Source organism: Homarus americanus, unplaced genomic scaffold (assembly GCF_018991925.1).
Source record: "Homarus americanus isolate GMGI-L3 unplaced genomic scaffold, GMGI_Hamer_2.0 scaffold45698, whole genome shotgun sequence".
Classification (NCBI taxonomy): domain Eukaryota; kingdom Metazoa; phylum Arthropoda; class Malacostraca; order Decapoda; family Nephropidae; genus Homarus; species Homarus americanus.
This window is the reverse complement of record NW_024735554.1, coordinates 9,076,998-9,098,464: the sequence shown is the minus strand read 5'-3', so window position 1 is coordinate 9,098,464 and position 21,467 is coordinate 9,076,998. Positions and strand designations below refer to the sequence as shown.

At 36.0% G+C, this 21,467-nt stretch overlaps 1 protein-coding gene across 5 annotated transcripts in view; it reads left to right on the top strand.

The window, feature by feature from the left end:
* LOC121871491 overlaps positions 1-21,154 on the top strand; it is a 75,231-nt gene extending 54,077 nt beyond the window's left edge. The window contains exons 9-10 of one of the 5 annotated variants that reach the window (XM_042373866.1): positions 9,311-9,379; positions 15,948-16,080. In XM_042373866.1, the coding sequence (XP_042229800.1) occupies positions 9,311-9,376 (66 nt within the window). In that variant the 3' untranslated portion in view covers positions 9,377-9,379; positions 15,948-16,080. Of the gene's footprint in view, positions 1-5,423; positions 6,504-9,310; positions 9,380-15,947 lie in introns of those variants that run through there. The other 4 variants (XM_042373864.1, XM_042373865.1, XM_042373868.1 and 1 more) reach the window with 4 other exon arrangements.
* The last annotated feature ends 313 nt before the right edge of the window (positions 21,155-21,467 follow it).

The following is a 21,467-nucleotide window of genomic DNA, read 5'->3' as shown; positions in this document are numbered from 1 at the left end:
TGAAAGTTTAAAAGGAGGAAAGTTTGGGGGTGTCTGCTCATTTGCCATGTTAGTTTCACCAAGGTTCCCACCAGACCTTTCAGTGTACTGTAAATACATCAGTGCAAGTCTGGGTTTTTCATTTTGTAGGAGGAAGTCCACAGAAGGTTAATTGATCAAAGGTTCACATTAATTTTTGGGGGTTCCAATTGTTCCACAATATACCAAATATCGTAACAGTAACAGTTTATGCAGTGATTTAACACAGGGTTTTTCAGGGGTTAAAGAAAATGACTACATAAGACAGTCTCCAGCAGTATCAAGATCACTAGTTTGATATTCACCCTACCTTGATAGTGGTTGGTGGGCAGGTTTGCTTCTGCTCAGATGATGTCTGTCTTTGAATTGTGCTTACCAGTAGATTAAGTCTAGTTTCAAATTCTTAGCCAAGAATGTAACTCTGATTTAAATCTAAATGTGTTCAGATATCTGCCTGGAAGACAAAATCAGGCAAACATCACTCACTTTATCCATTTTTAGCCCCTTGTGTACAGGGTCCTTTCTGTGCTGAATACAATAATCTGGCATTAGCTAAATAAAATATAAAAAGTGACATCCCCATGAAGGGGTTAATTATGATTTTTAATCATACTGTATTTAAATTTTAACAAACACTTAAAAGGAACCTCAAAATCCTGAGTGACTCATCAAATGTTCAAAGAAGCAAGACATACTTTTCTCATTTGCTTGTCAAATTAATAAGCCACGAACATGTGAATTTATTGGTTTCACTTCATATATGGTCTGTCTTTGCAGGATGTTTATCATATGCATTCTAGATAAAGCAACTTAGTCCTCTACTTAAATCTTTATCTCCTGATATCTTAAAGAAGTAATAAATAATCCTGCCTCTGTGTCAATGTTAATTGCAGTAGATAAGGTGAATCCAATTCTTGTTTTAGAAGAGCTACTTCCCTCATTGGGTGTACTGTATACTGCATATTAACCATCCACAAATGACCATCTCTGTTTCGTTCTTAGCTGGTTTAGAATCTCACAGGTCCTTCAAGGCTACCCATAGGTCATAAATAAAGACTGTTATAACTGAGGGGAGGAAGCCAGTGGTGGTGATGATGTAAATCAGCACCAACTGAGGGAATAATGTCGTTGAAATTTCTTTTATGGCTGAGGATGGTTCAAAGCATGTGAACTATTGCAGTAGAGTAAAACTATCAAACCTGAGGCAATCACTGGTTTAGATGGTAGTATTTCATTCTTGAATCTACTTGGTGAGCAGTACTTCTTGTAGCAAAACTATAATCTAGGCTTGTATACCAAGACAGTGTAATATGGCATTAAAATGTTTGCTTTTTCTGCAGGGAGTACAGAGATCGCACTTTGAAGTCTGGATCTCATACCTCATTCATTTCTTCCTTTTTCTCATGAAATGGAATTTCATTCATCAACCTTCCATTTATTTATTTTTATTGAATGGAAATTGTCTTTGGATTGATTTAAAATGATCAAGGATCTCATCTTAAGTCTTGGTTAGAAAGTCATACTCTTTTCCACTTTCCGTATTACTATACAGTGGTCCCTTGGTTAACAAACACAATTTATTTCACCGAGTTGTTCGTTAACCGAAAAATTTGTAAACCGAATCCATTGTTTCAATGGGATATTGGGTAATTGGTTCCAGCTCACAGAAAAGTACACTACATACAAAGTAAAAAAAAAATGCAGTTAAGTACACTTACTTTGAGGTGTGTATGTAGAAGGTTACTGGTTGATGATGATGATGGGAATTAGAAGTGGGGGTGGAGGAGAAGGGAGAAGAGAAGGAAGTGGGGATGGAGGAGAAATCACCTTTCAGGGGACCCATGCTTGATGCAGTAATTTTACCAATAAAATTTTAAGTTCACTAGGTGTAATTCAAGATTATTTTATTTAAATAAGCACTGCACTGCACTATATATTATCAATATGTTAACTAAATTTCAGAATGACCAATAATTTTCATGCACAAATGCAAAAATATTCAAGACTCCAACAAAATCGATGTTCACTCCACTGTAAACAAAGCCAAACTGACACCTGGTCGATGAGTCAAGCGGCTGATGGGCGCACAAAAAACTAGTTCCCTGTACTGCATATATTATCAATATGTTAACTAAATGTTAAAATGACTAATAATTTTAATATAAAAAATGCAAAAATATTAAAGAGCACAACTTTCTTGATATTTACTCCACTGGAAACAAATGTAAACATAGAACAGATTATTGAATTGGCAGACTAGCCCATCAGCTGATCAGCTGATGCTCACAACAAAACGTGATTGTCGTAAGGATTTCATTAATCGAAGTTTTGTTCATTAACCGAATTGAAGATCCTTATGGGAGGTAATTCGTTAATCGAACCATTCGTTAACCGAGGGACCACTCTGTACAATATTATGATTACATTCAGGTTTGACAGAGAGGCAAAATTATGCTATACAGTACAGGTATCTACATTTTTCTTTGTAAATAATTATTTGAGTAGTTATAGGACAAAAAAGTAGGAATAAAATATAGAAAAATAAATTTAGTACAGGTATCCCTCAATACAGTATACGAATGGGTTAGGTTCCACCCCCCCCCACCCCAAAAAAAAAACATTTATTAGGTGAATTTTCTTATCTCGGATAGAAGAACATGTACGAAAAATAGGGTTCGAGTCCCCAATGACAAAAGTACCCCAATAACAAACCCCCAAAACACAAAATTGGTTCGCAAAAAAAATAATAATAACTAATGATAAATAGCACACAACTATTGTAATTTGCTACCTAAAACATTTAAAATATTAATAAAATACTATCTAGATCAGTGGTTCTTAAACTTGTGGGGAGCAGTCAGAGAAAAGTCTGGCCAGGAAAACGCGTCTTGTACACAATTTCTCATCCCTCCCACTCTATAACAACCAAGGGTTGCATCAGGGGGTGTGGGATCTAGGGCTTATGCAGAGGGGGGGCGCGAGGCAAAAAGTTATCTAGATGAAAATATGCAGCTAAAACTATTAAGGAAAAAATAAATCAAAGTTTAACACAACCGCCAGCGGCGCCATTTACATAGACGTTGGCTGCTTCACACATGGCTGCTCTCAAGCGTCGCTATAGCAAGGCAGCCTGGCCACATCTGCTGATGCTGCAACACTCCTCTCCCCTTCACACACAAAGAAATGTTTATTCCTTTTATGTTTTTGACATTATGATAATTTCTGTACAGTAAGTCCTCGCTTAACATTGTGGTTCTGTTCCTGAAAACCGCGATGGTAACGGAAACAACGTTAACTGAATCAATTTTCCTCATAAGAAATAGATAAAATACGAGAGTTACGTTCCCCAGCCTCCCTTTGCCCCATAAAATACATAACATATACATAAATTCAATGGTGTTTTTATTGAAAATAGAATATATTATGCATTCAAAAAGATAAATAAACTATATCATTTTGTATTGTACTCACTGATGGGTGGAGGTAGAACAAGTGTGTGGTGGGTAGTGGAAAGGAGGAGGGTGGGCAAAGGTAATGGTCTTACATTGCTTCTTCACAACACTAGCATCACTAGCACTTGATGGGCGCTTGGAAGCCATTTCAAATGGTTACAGTACAGTATTTAGAACAAAAACACTTATACACGCATGAACACTGTGGAAGCCTAACAAAGACTGGTGACACTGTGACGCTCCGCAAGAGAGTGTAGCGCGCCAAGATTAGAGAGGGTGATGCGCCGTACAAAGTAGTCCATGACTACGTTATTTCGAATCGGCTGGACGTTGTCCAAGTCATTGGTATCTAAAGAGTAGCGACGTTATAACGAAACAACTTTGTCTGGGGCAATGTTAAATGAGGACTTACTGTATTTCTTTTACTTTTTTGCTCTATAGGTATATAGACTGTGTGTGCATGTAACTGAGTAAAAAAAGTGAAGAAAGTTAAGTTTATCTTTCCAAAACTATGAGTTGAAAAATAATCATAACATATCTCCCCTAGCCCATCCTGCTAACTCTCGCAACAGCGCAAAGAAATGTTTATTTCCTTAATGTTTTTGACCTTATGATAATTTATTTATGTATTTATTTATTTATTTATTTTTTTAGCACACTTTGTATTTAGGATTGTGTGAGCGTGTAACTGAATGAAATAAAATATGAAGAAAGTTATGTTTATACACGGGGGTCCTCATTATCCGAGCTTAATACGGACGAGAATAAAACTCTGATAGCAATTCCACAGATAAAGGGGAATTAATTCCCATAACAATTAATAGGAATAGGATCTAATTGGGACCATCACATTGTAAATAACACTCAAAAAGTTTAATTTGATATCTTTTAACATTTACTGTCATATCTCAGGTAGCCAGAACAATCGATGCAGAGCACTTCCAGGAATGAGAGGTTTCCAGGTAATGAGACGACTATCAAAGCCAGAAAAATCCCTCATCCCTGGAATTTTGTGGGTAACAGAAAAATTTTCTCCGAAGTTCCAGAAATTGCCCATTTACATCATCTCTCAAACCCGGAAAAATATTCCCCCATCCCCAGAATTTTCCAGGTATCAGGAAAATTTCTTTGTAATTTCCCGGAAAATGTGGCCCTCGGAAAATCATTCCCAAAGCTGAAATTTTCACGAAAATTCTGGCTTTGGGAACGATTTTCTAAGAAAATTTAATTTACAACTATCGGAGAGTACCGGGTTTGAGGGATTCTGCCTAATGGAGATATACTTAGTATATATATTGGAAACATTTGATTACACATTATTTTACAATTTTTTTTTATTTTGTAGCTTATTTAAGGTATTTAAAGTCGTTTGGGGTCGGTGTGTTGGCGCAACACAGGCTACCTAACCACCCGGTCAGCCAGCTGCGCACACACGCACTCACACTCATTTGAGTGAAAGTGGTTCATTAAGACACAATATTAAAATTAAAATAAATATGTAAATAAAAATTTAAATTAAGAAATAAATAATGAGGAATAATATCCGTGGAGATGGAATGTAGTTGCGTAGCAGAGTAGTTACTCACCACCCAGTAACACTCAGAGCAGATGAGGCTGAACTGTGAGCTATGTTATTGTGTAACTCATATTTTGGGGAAGATTTTCATAATTTTCTTCTTTTTTTTAGCTCTGTTACATGCACACACCCTTTATACAGAATGTGCCCCCAAAATTAAAAATAATTCTCATTAGGTCAAAAACATAAAGGTATTAAACATTTCTTACACAGAGCGAGGGAGAGTAAGCGATGTGGGGGATCTCTCGGCTGTCTCTGTCTCGTGTTCGGTGAAATGACTGCCAAATGGCAACGCAGTATTTTTTCTTTTATTTTATTGATTATTGTTATGGGTATTTTTATTTATTATTATTATTATTTTTATTTATTCCTCACAGTTACTGGTACAGTATACATGTGACACAGTCCATCCAGGCAGTTACCAAGCTGACTCAAGACGTGTGTGTGGCAGCTACCTGTATGCCGTGAAGTCACATTGGGGGAAGGGAGAGTGCGGCTGGTCACAGTTACAGCTCACTCCCTTAATACAGTACATACATTCACTTCCCACACATACAGGGATACCTGTACATCACTTTGCTTTGGTTTGGAATTCATGGCTACAAAAGAAATCCACCAATGTCACCAAAGGCACAGCAAAGTAACAAAAAATCCTCAGAGCACTTTCTAAACAAGGCTTGGGGATGCGGGCGACTGTTATTGCGCATGCATGGGAGGAGGGCAGGAATTTCAAACTCTTGTGCTCTTGACCGACGAATTTCATCTGTGGAATCCTTGTAAGTTCGGGGTATTTTTACTTATAGTTTTACAATTATTTGGGCTTGTAACTGTGTCCACGAATAATTAATATTCTAATAATGAGGACCCTTGTACCCAAAATTACGAGTTGAAAAAACAAAAACAAAACAGAACTTCTACTGCAGCCTGGTAGGGAGAGTGCTTAGAGGTTGTGGCCACCCCAGCTGACTCCCGGGGGTGCGTGATTTAAATTTTTGCCTGGACCCAAATTTATATAAGTGGGGGAAGCTTTCATAACACAAAAAGAAGTGGCAATTTAGGAAATTTGTCTGCACAAATTTTCGTATTTCGAACCTTCTTATATCGAGGGATACCTGTATCCACCGAATCTTGATGGTTGTTGCTCGGCAGCTCTACAATCTCCATCTGTTACAGGCATATATATTTTAACTTCAGTATCTTTCAAAAGTAGTTGATTTTAATTGAAACTGATTATTTAAGTTATTTCCCTTGTCTTTCATTAAAAGATCCAGTGGTGTCATGTGGCAGTGTGTGTGTGTGTGTGTGTGTGTGTTAATATATTACAATCGTGTAAGAGGGGTGTCAGCAAATTTAGACTTCACAGAGAGACCTTTTTTATTTTAATTTTGAAGTCAAAGGGTTAAGGTCGCATTCATGTATCAGTACTGTACAGTGGTCCCTCGGCTAACGAGCACAATCCGTTCTAGAAGGTTGCTCGTTAACCGAAAAACAAGTTAACCGAAACCATCGTTTCAATGGGTTTTTGGGTAATTGATTCCAGCTGACCGAAAATTGCCTAAATTCAACAAAATAGGTAGAAAAGTACACTTACTTTGAGGTGTGTATGTAGAAGGCTCCTGGATGATGATCATGATGATGGGAATTAGAATGGGGGTGGAGGAGAAGGGAGAAGAGAAGGCATTGGGGTGGAAGAGAAGTCACCCCATGGCGCCATTTCACCCATAAAATTTTAGTTCTCTTGGTGTAATTCAAGATTATTTTCTTTAAATCAACACTGCACTGCATTATATAGTGTCAATATGTAAAATGAATTTCAAAATGACCAATAATTTGCTTGCAAACACAGAAAAAAAGCATTTAGTTGAAGAGAGTCTCAAGCAAGATGTCACCTCCACTGAAAAGACAGAGAGACTGGCGCCTGTTTAGTGTGTTGACAGGCTGGATGGCTCGCATAAAACTAGTTTCCTTACCTTCAATTATGTTCAATAATTGTTAAAATGACTATAAACTTTTAAAATTATTGAACAGTATAAACTTCTTGATATTAACTAAAATGGTAAGGAATATAAGCCCAAGAGCCAATTACTGTATTTTTATTTTATTTTATTTTTTTTATTTATTGGGCACCCGCCTACATCCTTGTGTAAGGTGAAGCGCAGAAGCATTTACAGCACCCAACAGGGAAGCATGCTAAGTTCATGCTTGCCTTTATGTCTCATGAGTTAAGGGCATAGAAGCCTGAAGAGTCAAGGGCGTAGAAGCCTGAAGAGTCAGTGGTTTTTATGTCATCAAGTTATTGGAAGCTCCAACAACTCCCTGAATACGAATTTGCAACTTTCGACTTACAACAGGTACCTACTTTACTGCTAGGTGAGCAGGGACTAATGGGGGCTAGGAAGTAAGTCCAAACAACTTCCACCGAGGCAAGAACGGTACTGCTTCTACCACCGGTCCCCCGATTACGATATTGGCGGACTAATACTACAGCTGGTGGACCGCCAAATGCAAGCGAAAACATGTTGAGGTCGGCTCGTGAGAAACACGTTAATTGAGGGATTGCTCGTTAACCGAAGTTAAGAATCTTATGGAAGGTAACTCGTTAACCGAGGGACAACTATACTTGAAAGTGAAGGATGAGTGTGTTTGATGAAGTGTTATTTTGATATGGTAATTCTAGATCACCAGTTAGCTTGGAAAGTATAAAATCCAGCCAAGATTTATTGTTAGATCCTTAAATAAGAAAGAACGCATATTAGAATGTACAGCAAGTTGCCAACTTATGTCGGGGATATTTTCCTAGGAAATGTGACGTAAATCTAAGTGACATAAACAAGGGACATTTTTAACCATAGACTTAGTACTGTACTGTATTAAAATTGAGGGCTGTATTACCAGGCCAAATTTATGGACATTGTAACCTAACTTAACTAAACATTAGAAACAAAAATTAAACAAATAAATGAAATACATAAATAGACAATTAAGTAAATACACAGACATGGGTGCTCACCAAAATATAACAAGGATTGGATACCCTTTCATGATGGGTGTACTTGCAGAATCACTTGCCAGATATATTCCGTTCATGGTTAAGGGTCTTTTGAAAGATTGGCACAAGAATGATCACAGCGAATATCACTCCATGCTCTGACTGAGGTGGATTCAGCAGCTGAGGGCATGATATAGCCACTTTGAATGCTCAGCTGTCTGCCACATGACATAGTTTATGGTATGCAGTTTTATTTATTTAGTGTTCATCACAGCAAAAACCAGTTTATATCGGACAGGCACGATTTACACTGTTCCCTATCACGTTAACAATGATTTATTGAAACAACACAAATAGAACCGATATAAATAGCCGACTTGTTGTACAATGCTGTATTCAGGGAAAATATCTTGAAGCTAATGCAAAATCTTAATCATAATGACTTCATTGAAAATTTCATGAAAAGTACAGAAAAGTCAATTCTATTATGAAAATATATGGAGTGTTCACAAATTAAGGGAACCAATCACATTATACTGTACTGTGACAGAATTATTAATTGGGTACAATATTGCAGAAACTGGATAAGTCAGAAAATTTGCATATACTGTACTGTCACAGGTGTTGAAATGCCCTTGAACTTAATAATTACTGATTTTATATGTGTAGAAATTTTTCACATAAACAGGCTTTATTGCTTGCCTTTGACTTTTTGTTAAATAACTTTTACTGAACTTGTTAAGGTACAAATTTCCTCTTCTTTCAAGCATATTTAAAATTTGAAGAACTATTTGCTATTTAAGCTTACTTCATTTAGCTTGGCTTTCTATGAATGAGTTAAGCTAGGAGAATTTTATGTAGCATACATTGGTAGGTTTATTTACGTAAGCATTATTATGCACCAAAATCAAAAATATTTTTAGTAGAAATATTAGAAGTATTTTCACATTTTTCAAGCAACTTGTTGCATGAGATTAGAGCATAGTTTTATAGCAATAAATATTTTGCAAAAAATCTTTAGACTCCTTGAACTGCCTTAACATATCCTATGTTATATATACACATTATGTGCTATAACCTAACCTTGTAGTACAGTACAGTACATCAGTAATTTACAGCATATATGTTGTGTCAAAGGCAGATTTAGGAGCTATAAAGGTTACAATGAATCACGAGTTTCTTTAAAAGCAAGACTTGTGTGAGTGCTTTTAGCATACAACATAGCTTAGAGCCTAATATTTGCTTTACTGATGCGTGTGGGTGTGCATGCCACAGGGCGCGCCTGGCTCACCACGCAAACCTCAACCCTCTACCTCTCACATCAAGGATGATGAGCCATAACAGGTGGGCGGGTACTCTCATGTCATCTGTGTCAAGTTGATCACTGCTTTGTTACCTGTCACATCATATTGTATTCAAACCGTCATCTCTCCTGTGTTTATTATCCTCATAACATCAATTCTCAGGTGCTTTTTGTGTCATGTGGTCTTTTCAATTTTTTACTTTATTTTCCATCAAACTCTCTTTCTCAGTCCCACTCATGTCATTCCAGTGGACAGTACTTAGGAGTATTGTATATAGAAAAGATGAAGTTCACAACTAGAAAGTTTTGAATGCTTTAAGGCTTCATCTAAATATTCATTTGATTCGGTCTATAAAAACTGAGAATGCAATACTGTACTGTACAACATATACCAGTTGTTATTAAGGAGATACAAAAGCAAAACAATGCCAAGCCTCACAAAATTTGTAAACTAAAGAGTGAGGTAAGATCAGATTGGCTGTTCTTACCAGCTGTTGGAGAGTAAAAAAAAATCAAATAAGTCAAGACAAAATGGCATTAAGTAGAACATAATCAAATTAAAACTGAAGATATTAGTTAGAGAATATACAGCAGTCCAATTAGATGAACAGAGCTATATGCTTGGTTACAAAGGAATATAGGTTTTTCAAGAAAGAGATTAAGTAACCAGAAGTCTTTAGAGTTATTTATTCTTAATGAAAACAGAGACAAGGGGGTGTATCAGAAACTGTAATAAAGCCAAATTGGGTCTGTAAGAACACAGAACAAGTAACCAGTACAGAGGATGAATCTGTATAAAAAATTATTTGATGGTGAAGGACATGACAGACGATAAATTTTAATGAGAGAACCGAAGACTATATGAGGCGTCTAGAGTAGGAGGGACGAACTATTTATAATATTTTTTGGTACAACAGGCTTGTCATTGTATTATGCACACCTTCTACCCACAAAAATTATCAATATAGAACATAACTGAGGCAATTCTATCAATAGTCCATGGCGCTGTGTGATTTTACAGTTCTAAAACTATGACGTGCGTTTACTCAAAACTATGATTTGGTGAGTTCGTCATTCCTACTCTAGATGCCTCATATAACATGGAATAAGTGGAAGATTGAAGCCAGGAGTGTATAAAAATGAATTGGTGGCTACAGTCTAGAGGGGGACACTTTATATGAAGTACATCTTTACCATTAATGTCAGCCTTTGTCTTGGTTTCAGTTCTTTTAATGTCAAATTGCTTTTCACTTGTAATATCTATTACTTTTTATTTTAGACTTGATTATTCGAGTAACTAGTTGGACAGAAATATCCAACCTTTTACTGCATTCATATTCTGACCCTGTTTATATGATACTATTAATTGGGCAAATATAAATTCCTCTAATATTTGTGTTTACCGATGCACTAAGGAAGTAACACATCCAGAACATTGATTTATACAGTACTCCATCATTTTCTGAACATTACTGTATTCATCATCATTGCAGCCTAGATGTGTAGGTGGAATTATGAAGAATATACAGTATTATCACTGATTATTATGACAGCAAACATGGTGAAGATGAGAACTGTGTGTCAAAAATAATGGAGTACATTCTAGCATTTTGAATATTACCGTAGTTCTTCAAGGAACTTTATAAACACAAATATCAGGGGGCTTTATAAACAATCTATGTATGATTAAACTATTTCACCCCTCCTTTCTATAGTACACTTGTATATTAACTACTTTTCTCACAGTCCATTATAACCTTTAAATTGTCTCATTATTGAGCAAGTCAACTCTTGCAATCTGATAATACTGGTAATCTCCATTTAAGTGAGTACAATACACGTAGGTTGCTCTGATAATTCCCTTCCATGTTACAGGCTTGTCAATACATTAGGGACTCAATTTCTCTCTCAATTTGTTTTGATGAATGCTCCTTTATATCTACTCGATCTTTGTACATGAGGTGTAACTACAAATTATGATTTATTTTCTTATAATTCCAGTCACACATGAAAAAGCCTGAAAATCATTCATTGTTATCTGTGTTATGTACACATGCCTACATCACCTAGTCCTTTATGCTTCATTCTTATCATTTCTCATGTGTACTCTGTGTCCTCTCCCTCAGCACTCTTTCACTGTTTCAGATAATTGGAAAAATATGTTCTCATGTTACTAATGATTTACTTTTGTTACATTTGATCAATAGGTATTAGAAAATATTTTTTCTTTCATCAAATAATTTTTAAATGAACCTCTTATAGTTATGTGCTTCACTCCCCCCTACCATGACCCTCAGTGGGTGTCAAAAAATTGACCAAGTCATTGTGCATTTCTTTCATCAACATCAGAACTTACAATATTTACTGAGAATCTGCATTTGGCTGTAGATCTCAGTCACTTGCACTGATTACTTCCAAACAATATTTATTTCATATACTGTACAGTATAAAGTGCAGACATCTTATTTTTATTATAATGGATGACTTAACTTGTCAACATTTTAGAACAAAGGCTGTACTGTATTCTAAACATGTTCCTTCTTACCTGGTATTTCTTTGTTGATGTTAGCAGGGTCTTTGAAAATGAATATAGAGGTTATGCATTAGCTATGCATCAAACTACACAGTGTATTGCATATCAGCATCTCCATGGCAAATTTTCGTTAATGCTTTGGTAAGCATGCATCATTTTAATTTGGAGATCCCTATCCACACTGCTTTGAGTTTTTGTATTATTTTGAGTTAGTTATTAGCAAAACAAATGGTGTAAAGTATTGATCCTCCAATCCCTTTGTGTAAGTGAGATGGACTGATAGACTCATGTTATGCAGCCAGTTAAGTCTGCAGAGTTAAAATCCATTGAACCCCCATAAATTCCAGTTAGGACTAGTGAAAAGATTAACTTTGCCCCATCCCCCCTCTTCTTCACCTACAACTAGAACCCTGAGGGGGCATTCTCTCTGAAATAGAAGTTGCCATTTGAAGCAGTAGGCAAATGCATTTATAGCTTCACATCAGTGTGCATCATGTTCTCTCCTGTTCAGTTACAACCATGGATTCTAGTAAAGCCCCAGCCTCCAGTGCCAGCCATCTTGCAGTAAATCTCAGAGTCGGATACTAAATGTGATTTCAGAATCCACCTACTATTTATAACCTGATGACCTCACTAAGTGATTTGTGTAATTTGAAGCTAGACTGATTTGGGAGGAGATGAAAAATTAATGTTAACTGCTTCATGAAGTACAGTACACCTCACAAGGGAAGATGAATTAAATAGCCAAAGTCAGGTAAAACACACCTTACAGACCTCCCAAGCAGTTAAAATATTTTGGCCATCATTTCTCAGAGGAATGAGCTGGGTAATGTTGATTTGATAAATGTAATGATTTATAATCATTTAAATACTGTACTGTACTAACTTTAGAAGCTCTATGATTTGGAATTCAGACATTTTTATGGAGGGATCCTACACAGTCCACTGGCCTCCTTCCCTTGATATGGCCACCTCTAGTGGGTGACCATTAGGTAAATAAGGTAAAATGCATTTAGATCTAAGATTTAGCCTTTCTTTGATAAAAAATTTAGGCATAGTGTAAGTGTGAGTACGCTTAGAGAAGGGCCAAAAGAAATGAAACCAGAGCCTCCTTTGATTGAAGGAATGTCTGAAATTCTTCTTGATGAAGCCAAGCCCAAAAGAAAAATGTTTTTTATTGAAGCCAACTCAGTATCTTGCCTCATGAAGTTCCCAGTATAATCCACAAGCTTAAGAATAGCCCCTAACAACCGACTAGTACAGTATACATAATTTTCATTGGATGTTTCAGAAAGAAAGATCTAAAGGAATCCGTGGCAGATGCCTCCTTTAGCAGTCTCGCTAGAGCACATTTATATGCAGCTAAAACATTAGCAGGCAATTTGTGTTTCTGAAGTTTTTTAAAAAAGAAAATCCATCACCAAGGAGGCTCAATTACAATTTGACTCCACTTACCTCATATACGCATGAAAATGTTCTCAAGAAGATTCAGTTTGCCTTTTAGAGGAATATGGGAACCCACTAGAAAACTTTAAATACTATGAGAAAATACATCTTAGAAAATCCAAATCTGAAGCTTGTAAAATAGAGAAAATAGACAAGAAACTCAGATTCTTTATGCTCCAACACAATAAAGTTCATTTTAGCATGTTATTGATAGGATGGTTACATCTATATGTCCATTGGGGGCATGTGGCTTATCTTTCTGCATGCATTGAGGGACGTTGAGTCTCCTCGACTTTCTTGAATGAAAACTGTGAACTCTAAAATTAAATCTGTATTATTGAAGATACTATTAAAAAATATATTTTGCTTTCTACTAGGCATGCAATGCGTGCCTTGCATTCATTAAGAATATGCCACTGATGCCAAGTTATTCAGGAAAATTAAGAAGCAAACAGACTGTGAAGAGCTGCAGAAAGATCGCTGTGAGCTTTAGGAGTGGTTGAAGAAATGGCTGTCAAGATTCCATGTCACAAAGTGTACAAGAATTCACTTGGGTCGTACCAAATGTAAGGAGGTGTATCATATGTCCCAATGGGACAAAGAAACTGCATTAATAGAGAACCGAATGCAAAAAGGACCTGGGTGTGTTGTTGAAAATGAACTGAAGTTCTTGGGCCATTGTGAGAAGGTGAATCAAGTAACTAAACTAGTAGGTCATATGAGAAGGTCGTTCAGATATCTAGAAGGTCCGTCCCTGGTAACAATCTTCAAGAGTACCTGTACTGTCACCCCGTCTGGTCCCCGAGATATGTTGTCCCAGTCAATTGACTGAAAATGTCCAAAGGAGGGTTACCAGACTGGTGCCTGCACTCCAGCACCTCAGTTATCTAGAGAGATTAGGGCACCTGCAACTGCCTAGCTTATACTGTACCTAATTAAGGTACAGAAATATCCCAAAGGGCACTACTCAGTCAAGTGTCTATACTTGGAGTTGGCGGACGCTGCTCCACAAGGGGTCACAGCTCAAGGTTGGAAAGCCACTATTCCAGAAAACTGTGAGGGCAATTTTTTTTGGAAATGAAAATTGTGAATTCTTGGAGCAACCTGCCAGAGAGTGTTGTGATGGCACCGAGTGTGAGCTCTTTCAAGACCAGACTTGACCAACACTGAAGCAGGTTCAAATACATTCAGGAGCCAGGGCATGTCCAGTACAGTACTTGCCAACTTTGTATTTGAAGACTAAGAGATGGCATTTGACAGTGTACCATATGAGAGTAAAGTGGGCAATGAGTACGGTAAGCTTTGTATTAAGGGGTGTTTTGTTCAAGTGGTTATGAAATTAAATTATGGCTCAAAAACTGCTGTGAGAGCAAATGGAAAGGAAAGTGAGGAATTTAAGGTGAAAGTACAGTAGGCATCTATCAAGGGTCTGCCATGAGAGTTCTGTTTTTCATGGTGTTAGAGGCACTTTCGTCGGATATTAGGATTGGTCTTCCCGGGGAGTTGTATGTTGATGACTCGGATCAATCTTACCAATACACAGGTCCCCTAAAGGATTCCTATGAATTCTGTTATTAAAAAGAAGAGGGCGCAAGTAACCCCTAAAAAGTTTTCAGTGCAATCCCATGTCCAGAACTGCAAATTTCAGAAAGTCCTAGAGAGTATGATCCTGATTCTTATTTCAGATACAGAAGATGAGCCCTTCATAAATAGGCCAGATATTCATATCTTATAAAAAGTCTGAATTACTTACTGTGGAATCAATTTACATTTTGACATAGGAGTCAAAGTTAGTTCCACATACCAACTTGTCAGTGGGAGCTTTGCAAAATACTTATGCACATTTCTACCCATCACTTAGAGCTGATGTATTCAGTTCAGAACTTCGTTACTGAGACTGAAGGCTGGATTATTATTGGAGTCCAAGACTGTGACCAAACAGGATAGACTGATGCACACTGCTAAACTGACTTTTCAACCATATGTTCCTTCTGCTTTAAATGAAAACTCATGATTTTGAGAGAACCCCTCAAGGTTCTGGTTGCAGAAGGTAAAATTAATCCATTTAATTAATCCCAAACTCCATTTAAGGAGATTAAATTAGTTCTTACCCCAAAGACTTTGCTGGTTGGATAATACAAGTGATGCAGGGAGGTCTTCAGTTTATAACTCTGCTTTTATTATTTGTTTAAGGAATGTTCTGTTTTGTCACTAAATTATTGTATTCTCATATAAATTTTCTGATCTGTTTATGTTTTAACCAATCCTCATTAGTTTAAATGGGGACACCCTGTACAGGTATAAGTTATTCATTGAATATGCATATCACTAGTTTGCAAGTACCCTGTATATGGGATACATGCCATTTATTTAAGTTAGATATGGGATGGAAATACATTATTTCTCTAGTCTTAAGTGAGTTAGGTTGTAATGAATATCTTCTTATTTATCATCTCCATCATATAAAGATCACTACACAATATCTTGCAATGTTGCAATTACAGCTATTATTGAATTTTTTCACCTCAGTATTTTTAGATTGTCTTTATAATTGAACCATTAATATCCCATTAGCCATGTCAAATATGCATGTACATACAAGGGGTGATGAGATATGGGTTGTGTTACAGCACTCGGTCCTGGAGCTGGGTGGTGTTGGTTCTTCGCACACCACCTCCACCCTTGGGTCTTCCAGTGATGATGTGTTTAAGGAAGAAGATGAGGATGAGGAGGAGGAGGAGGAGGAAGAGGAGGATGAGGATCAGCAGCAGCAGGAAGAAGAGGCTAAGGCTAGGCTCATTGTATAGGGAGTGGTAGAAGATCACAGACCAGAGGGACAAAAATGGTAGAAGAGAGGCAAAAGGGCAGAAGCAGTGATATCAAAAACACTGTCCTCAAGTGAAACAAAATAATTTTAAGCATGCAGAAGAGAAACTCCTGTTACATGCTTAACATTTCATGGGACAGCTACTATCATGTACAAATTGCTTCAAAATTGTTTTTGACACATAAAGATAAATGAATTTGATAAAACTTTTAAATATGAACATTGTTGAACTATACTATAGCCAAAATTATTATACAACTTCTTTCAAAAATTAAAGTACTGTATGTAGCTGAAGGTAAGCAGTTTATTTCCAGAGAACTTTATGTCAATCAAAATAATGGTATTGGATGTTGTTATACAGTAGTACTGTATATCAAAGTTCTGGACTTCTTTCCTACAAATGTGTAGCAATAAATGCTATAAAGCTACCGAGTATATAAATTATTGTTTTATATATATATATATATATATATATATATATATATATATATATATATATATATATATATATATATATATATATATATATATATATATATATATATATACACTGTATTATTATTTTTTTCATTTAAAGATGATGTAAGAAAGAAATTTACTTACAACTACGAAGCTGAAATTTTTCTATGAGTATAATAATGGTGATCTTTTAATTTTTTATTTCTTAAGGATACTATGGAAATCCTAAGCATTTCTCACGATGGCATTTAGGTCCGTAATTTCATACTTTTCAACTTAATTAAAAGTTGAAATTTCTGTAAGAATTTTTATAATGTATTGAAGTACAGTATGTGAAACATCTGCAGTAAACATTAAAGATTTCTACAGTATTAGTGCCAGGAATAATATATAAGGAATGTTCGATACAAATTTGTACCGTGTATTAGAGGTTCCCTATCATTTAAGACTTTAATATACATTGGCCCTCTTTCTCAAGTAAATATAATTACAGTATAGCTGAAGGATTTGAATCATGATCATAATACTGCAGTAAAAAAAAATAAGTATGAAATACTAAAATTAAAATACCACAATAACTAAATTTGTATAAGGAACTATACACTGAACTTACTGACAATAACATTATGAGGGAAAATAGTCTTCATTCAGCTGCTGTCAATTAAAATAGATAATAGGTAGAATAGATGTGCCAAATTAATTGTGATACTGTAGATCTTCCTAATTTCATCCAGGTAAATGAGAAAACTAATTGCTCTTCCATTCTCAAAATTTTGAAGCCTTTTAGAGGAATAATAGAAATGCAAGTTTTAGAAAATACTGTAAATTTTGTTTGATTAGATTCAGAACTGATAAAGTAGGCAAATAAAAGACTTAGAGTGTATAGTCAAGTGAAAGGCACTTAAACAAGGCTTCAACTTTTCCCTTTTTGGCTACTTAGAATGCAAAACATTAAGATCAAAACTGGCAAAAATAGTCTGAAAATCTTACAAACAATGCAACGATTTAGGGACGAACTGTGCGTACCTGCAATATAATATTACAGAAAGTGTACAGGCAAGATAGTTAACATTTCCCGCATCTTAAGAAATCATGTTTCTTCTATTTAGACATAAAATATATTTAACACAACTATTTTAACTTTTGATAGAAACTATCTTGTCAGAACAGCTTTCGGAGTACCAATCATCAAAACTTTTGAGTTTTCCATATTTTTATGTAAAAGCCTGATGACTGCTATCCAGTGGTTTTTACATAGGAGTAAGAGTTTCTCGGAGGTACGAAAGGTCAATACATATCGAGAATATACAGTATATAATGCTTTTCTCAGTATTTTCAATAAAAGCAATATCATTTTGCAATTATTTGCTCGTGAAATGCATAAACATTATTGGATATTCATAATTATTAATATAAATATAATATACACCTAGGATTTTGTTCCAACCATCAAATTTATCTCCAAATATCTTCTTTGGAGACTGACCAAATATGAAACTTTATAGATTATATTGGATATTGTAAGATTTACAACAGTTCAAGGCTCACAAAGCTCCAGATTCCATCATGCTTGATGGTATCTGAAGGAGATGGGGCATGGAGGCATTAATTATCAGTCTCTCATCAGGTAAAACTTACATGGGTTAGTGCACATGCATGTAACCCCTCTCAAAACATGAGTGAAAATGCCTGACATTCCCCAAATCCTTCTTCTAATAATTCTTATTAATCTCGCGGGTGACCAACTAGATGTTATCTACAATAAATCTTGACATATGAGTGTGGGTCTCAAAGCTTTTCTCTTAGATTTAAGAAGATTGTTGTTTGTGTTCTGAAGTAGAACTGGGGTCATATTGAGACAAAAACAAGCACTGCATCAATTAATCACACTACTTGGTGACCCTATAGTTAATCAAATATTAACAGATGCTAGTTGTTCCTAACTTTCCACTACCCCCTTAGCAGCCAACCATAGTACCTGTAGACAATGTAGCAATCATATTACATAAATAGACTGCCTCAAATACATAATCACTTTTTATTAATCTTTGTAGAACCTATGAATTGAATGTATCAGTGATGTAGAGCACTCAAGCACCAATTTACATCAAGGACTATTTCAGAATTTGTGCTACAGTCTTCTATGAGCATGCTAACAGACGGACCAGTCAGAAAGTTCCAATACAGACCATACAATTCCAATAGAGAATAACTTAAAGCTTTGAACAAACTCTAGAACCACACATTTCGGTATACTATCTAAGTTTTGGTATAAATGATTTCTGTCTATGTTGCTGAAAATCTGAGTTATTTAAAAGTTTATTATGTGTGATGACGAATAAAAATCATATTTGTTTTGTTGGAGGATATGTTGAATGAGATCCTCTGAAAACTATGTTATTCCTTGAGTGAAAAAAGGATAAACATTGCTTGAGTTTAGCCAGACTTAATCAACACCTGAACAAGTCAACACCACAGTCAGTAAACATATGACAAGGAGGAGGTTCACCTTATGCCCACTTCATTTTCATGTATAGGGGGACCCTTCAACAAGTCAGTCTGTGGTTATTTTGTTTATAAATATCTTGATATGTGAGAACATCACATATTTTGTATACAATGAATAATTTCTCTGGAAGCTTACTCTCCTACTCTAATCATCCAGGAGAACAGCCCTATTGAAATTGTTCACTTTATCCAAATATTTAATTTCTTCATATATTAAAGCTCAAAGGAAAATATACATTATGATATCCTCCAGTTCACAATTCATCTGTTTATTTTAGACGAAACCTTGAGTGGCCTCGGTACCATGGGCTCAGCCGGTGCCAGGAATGGGTTTGGTGGTTATAATAGGTTACATTATAGGTATTTTGTTGTTGGTCGTCCGCGCCATCAATATTTTACCCAATGGTTAACTGCTTGTAATTGATATAATACGTTCTTACAAAAGCCAGGAGGTCCATTAAAGGTGTGTCTTGTGACAGATTTTTGGGGGCCTTATATTTAGTCCATTTGCTACATCTCTGGATAAAAGATATTATGGCATATATGCTGAATTTTGCAGTTCAATTCATTGGGTGAAATGGTGATGAAAGACCATATAACATAATAGATGTTTAAGGGCAAGTACATTCATGTGTAATATATTCCCTTATCTGTAGACAATCCTAATATAGATGTAAAAGCTATGTATTAAGTGTGCCAAAATGTTTAGTTGTCAGTTAATGATGTTCTAATGTGCCGACTATCTTGTATACACCCTCGCTTTATAGTCAAAGAGTTCATTGTACTTTACGTCACAAGTTCTCGGCGCCCAAGTGTATGTTCCATGTGGCAATATAATGACTATTTGTCTGTTTCATGTAGTATATGTTCTAGACTACAATAATGATTTTAATATTACTCCAATCGTTACCTCAAGATACTGGCAACAGGCTTGTGGTAGATCCGTATCAGTAATTAAGGATGGTTGGCAGGAATTTTTCCGATTTTTTTGGGTATGTTCGAAGTGGTTTAAGGTTAGGAGATTTGTGAATATACAAGTTCACGGCCTTCTTCCCCATGCGCTTATAATACAAGTTCAAAGGCCTGAATTTTTAAATGTCACTTGGTTAATAGTTAAGGAAATGGTACTAGCACTGTGTTAACCCTTCAAGTTGCAAAATATCTGCACTTCTAATATTTGCATAATTGTACGGGACAGTTGCTTACGTACTAACTTTTGCATAAGTACTGACTTAAAACTCAGTAATGTTTAAGAATTGGGGCCAAAGTCTTCAGCTCATTCCTGCTCATGGAGACTCACCCACTTCCTGAGAGTTGAGTTTGGGTTGGATTTTGAGCGAAGACAAGTGAACTATTCTAGTTTTCTTCAGGATTTTATGAAAGTTAACAGGGTTGACGCTTGACAGATGGAACTACTGTATAGCGCTCTGCGCATAATGAATACACAGTCAACTGTATTGTCAAGTCTTGTAAAGAATTGTGACTATGATGTTTGTTACGCTGAGAAGGTTATGCAAGATCATAATACCTAAGGAAAGAGCATCACAAAAAATACAACAGGAAGACTTACGACTCCCAATTTTGTCTTGAATGCAGTTGGTCATGGAGGTATTACTCTCCAGCCCCTCATTCTCTCAGGCTGTGCTAGGGCCACACGATATGCATTAACTGTCCTGTTTGTGTTTGGTTGCTAATGTAACCAGCTGGTGACAGTATATCCAGCTAAACCAAAGGACATTGGACAGTGATGCTTTGAGACTTCCAGCCGTTATGTGGGACACCCAGAAGCACAAAAGGATGTCGAACAATGGTTGACAGTCCAAAATGCAAGTACCCTACATTTGGATTATCAACTCAGTGGATGCATAAATAAAGGAATACATGTTTGTAAAGAGTGAGTTAGAATCAGACATCATAGTGGGTAAATGGCAAAAAATGAGTAAGAGAATAAGAAAGGTTGAGATAGACTCCGTTGTACATCAGTGTTGTCGAGTCATGTTGTCCCCCGTACATACAAGTACAATATTCAACCATTTCGTGCTATGTCCTGTTTTATTATCCTTCATGTAACTAGTTTCATTGTGCTATAAATTACATAAGATTATAAGAAAGGCATTTCCGTCAAGGTTCTGCACTCCAAGAGAAAACTTCTGCTTCCTTTGAACTTGAGTATCTTCTTTAAATGGAAAGTTTCTTGCTATATAGTACAGTATATGGATAACCTAAGCAAAATATTCTAAAGATCATTGATAGATTCTATACTGCAGGAGTTTTACATCATGTTATAATTGTGGCTTTAAGAGGTTACGATTTCAAACAGGAACCATTGAAGGAGATATTATTGCAAGGGACAAGT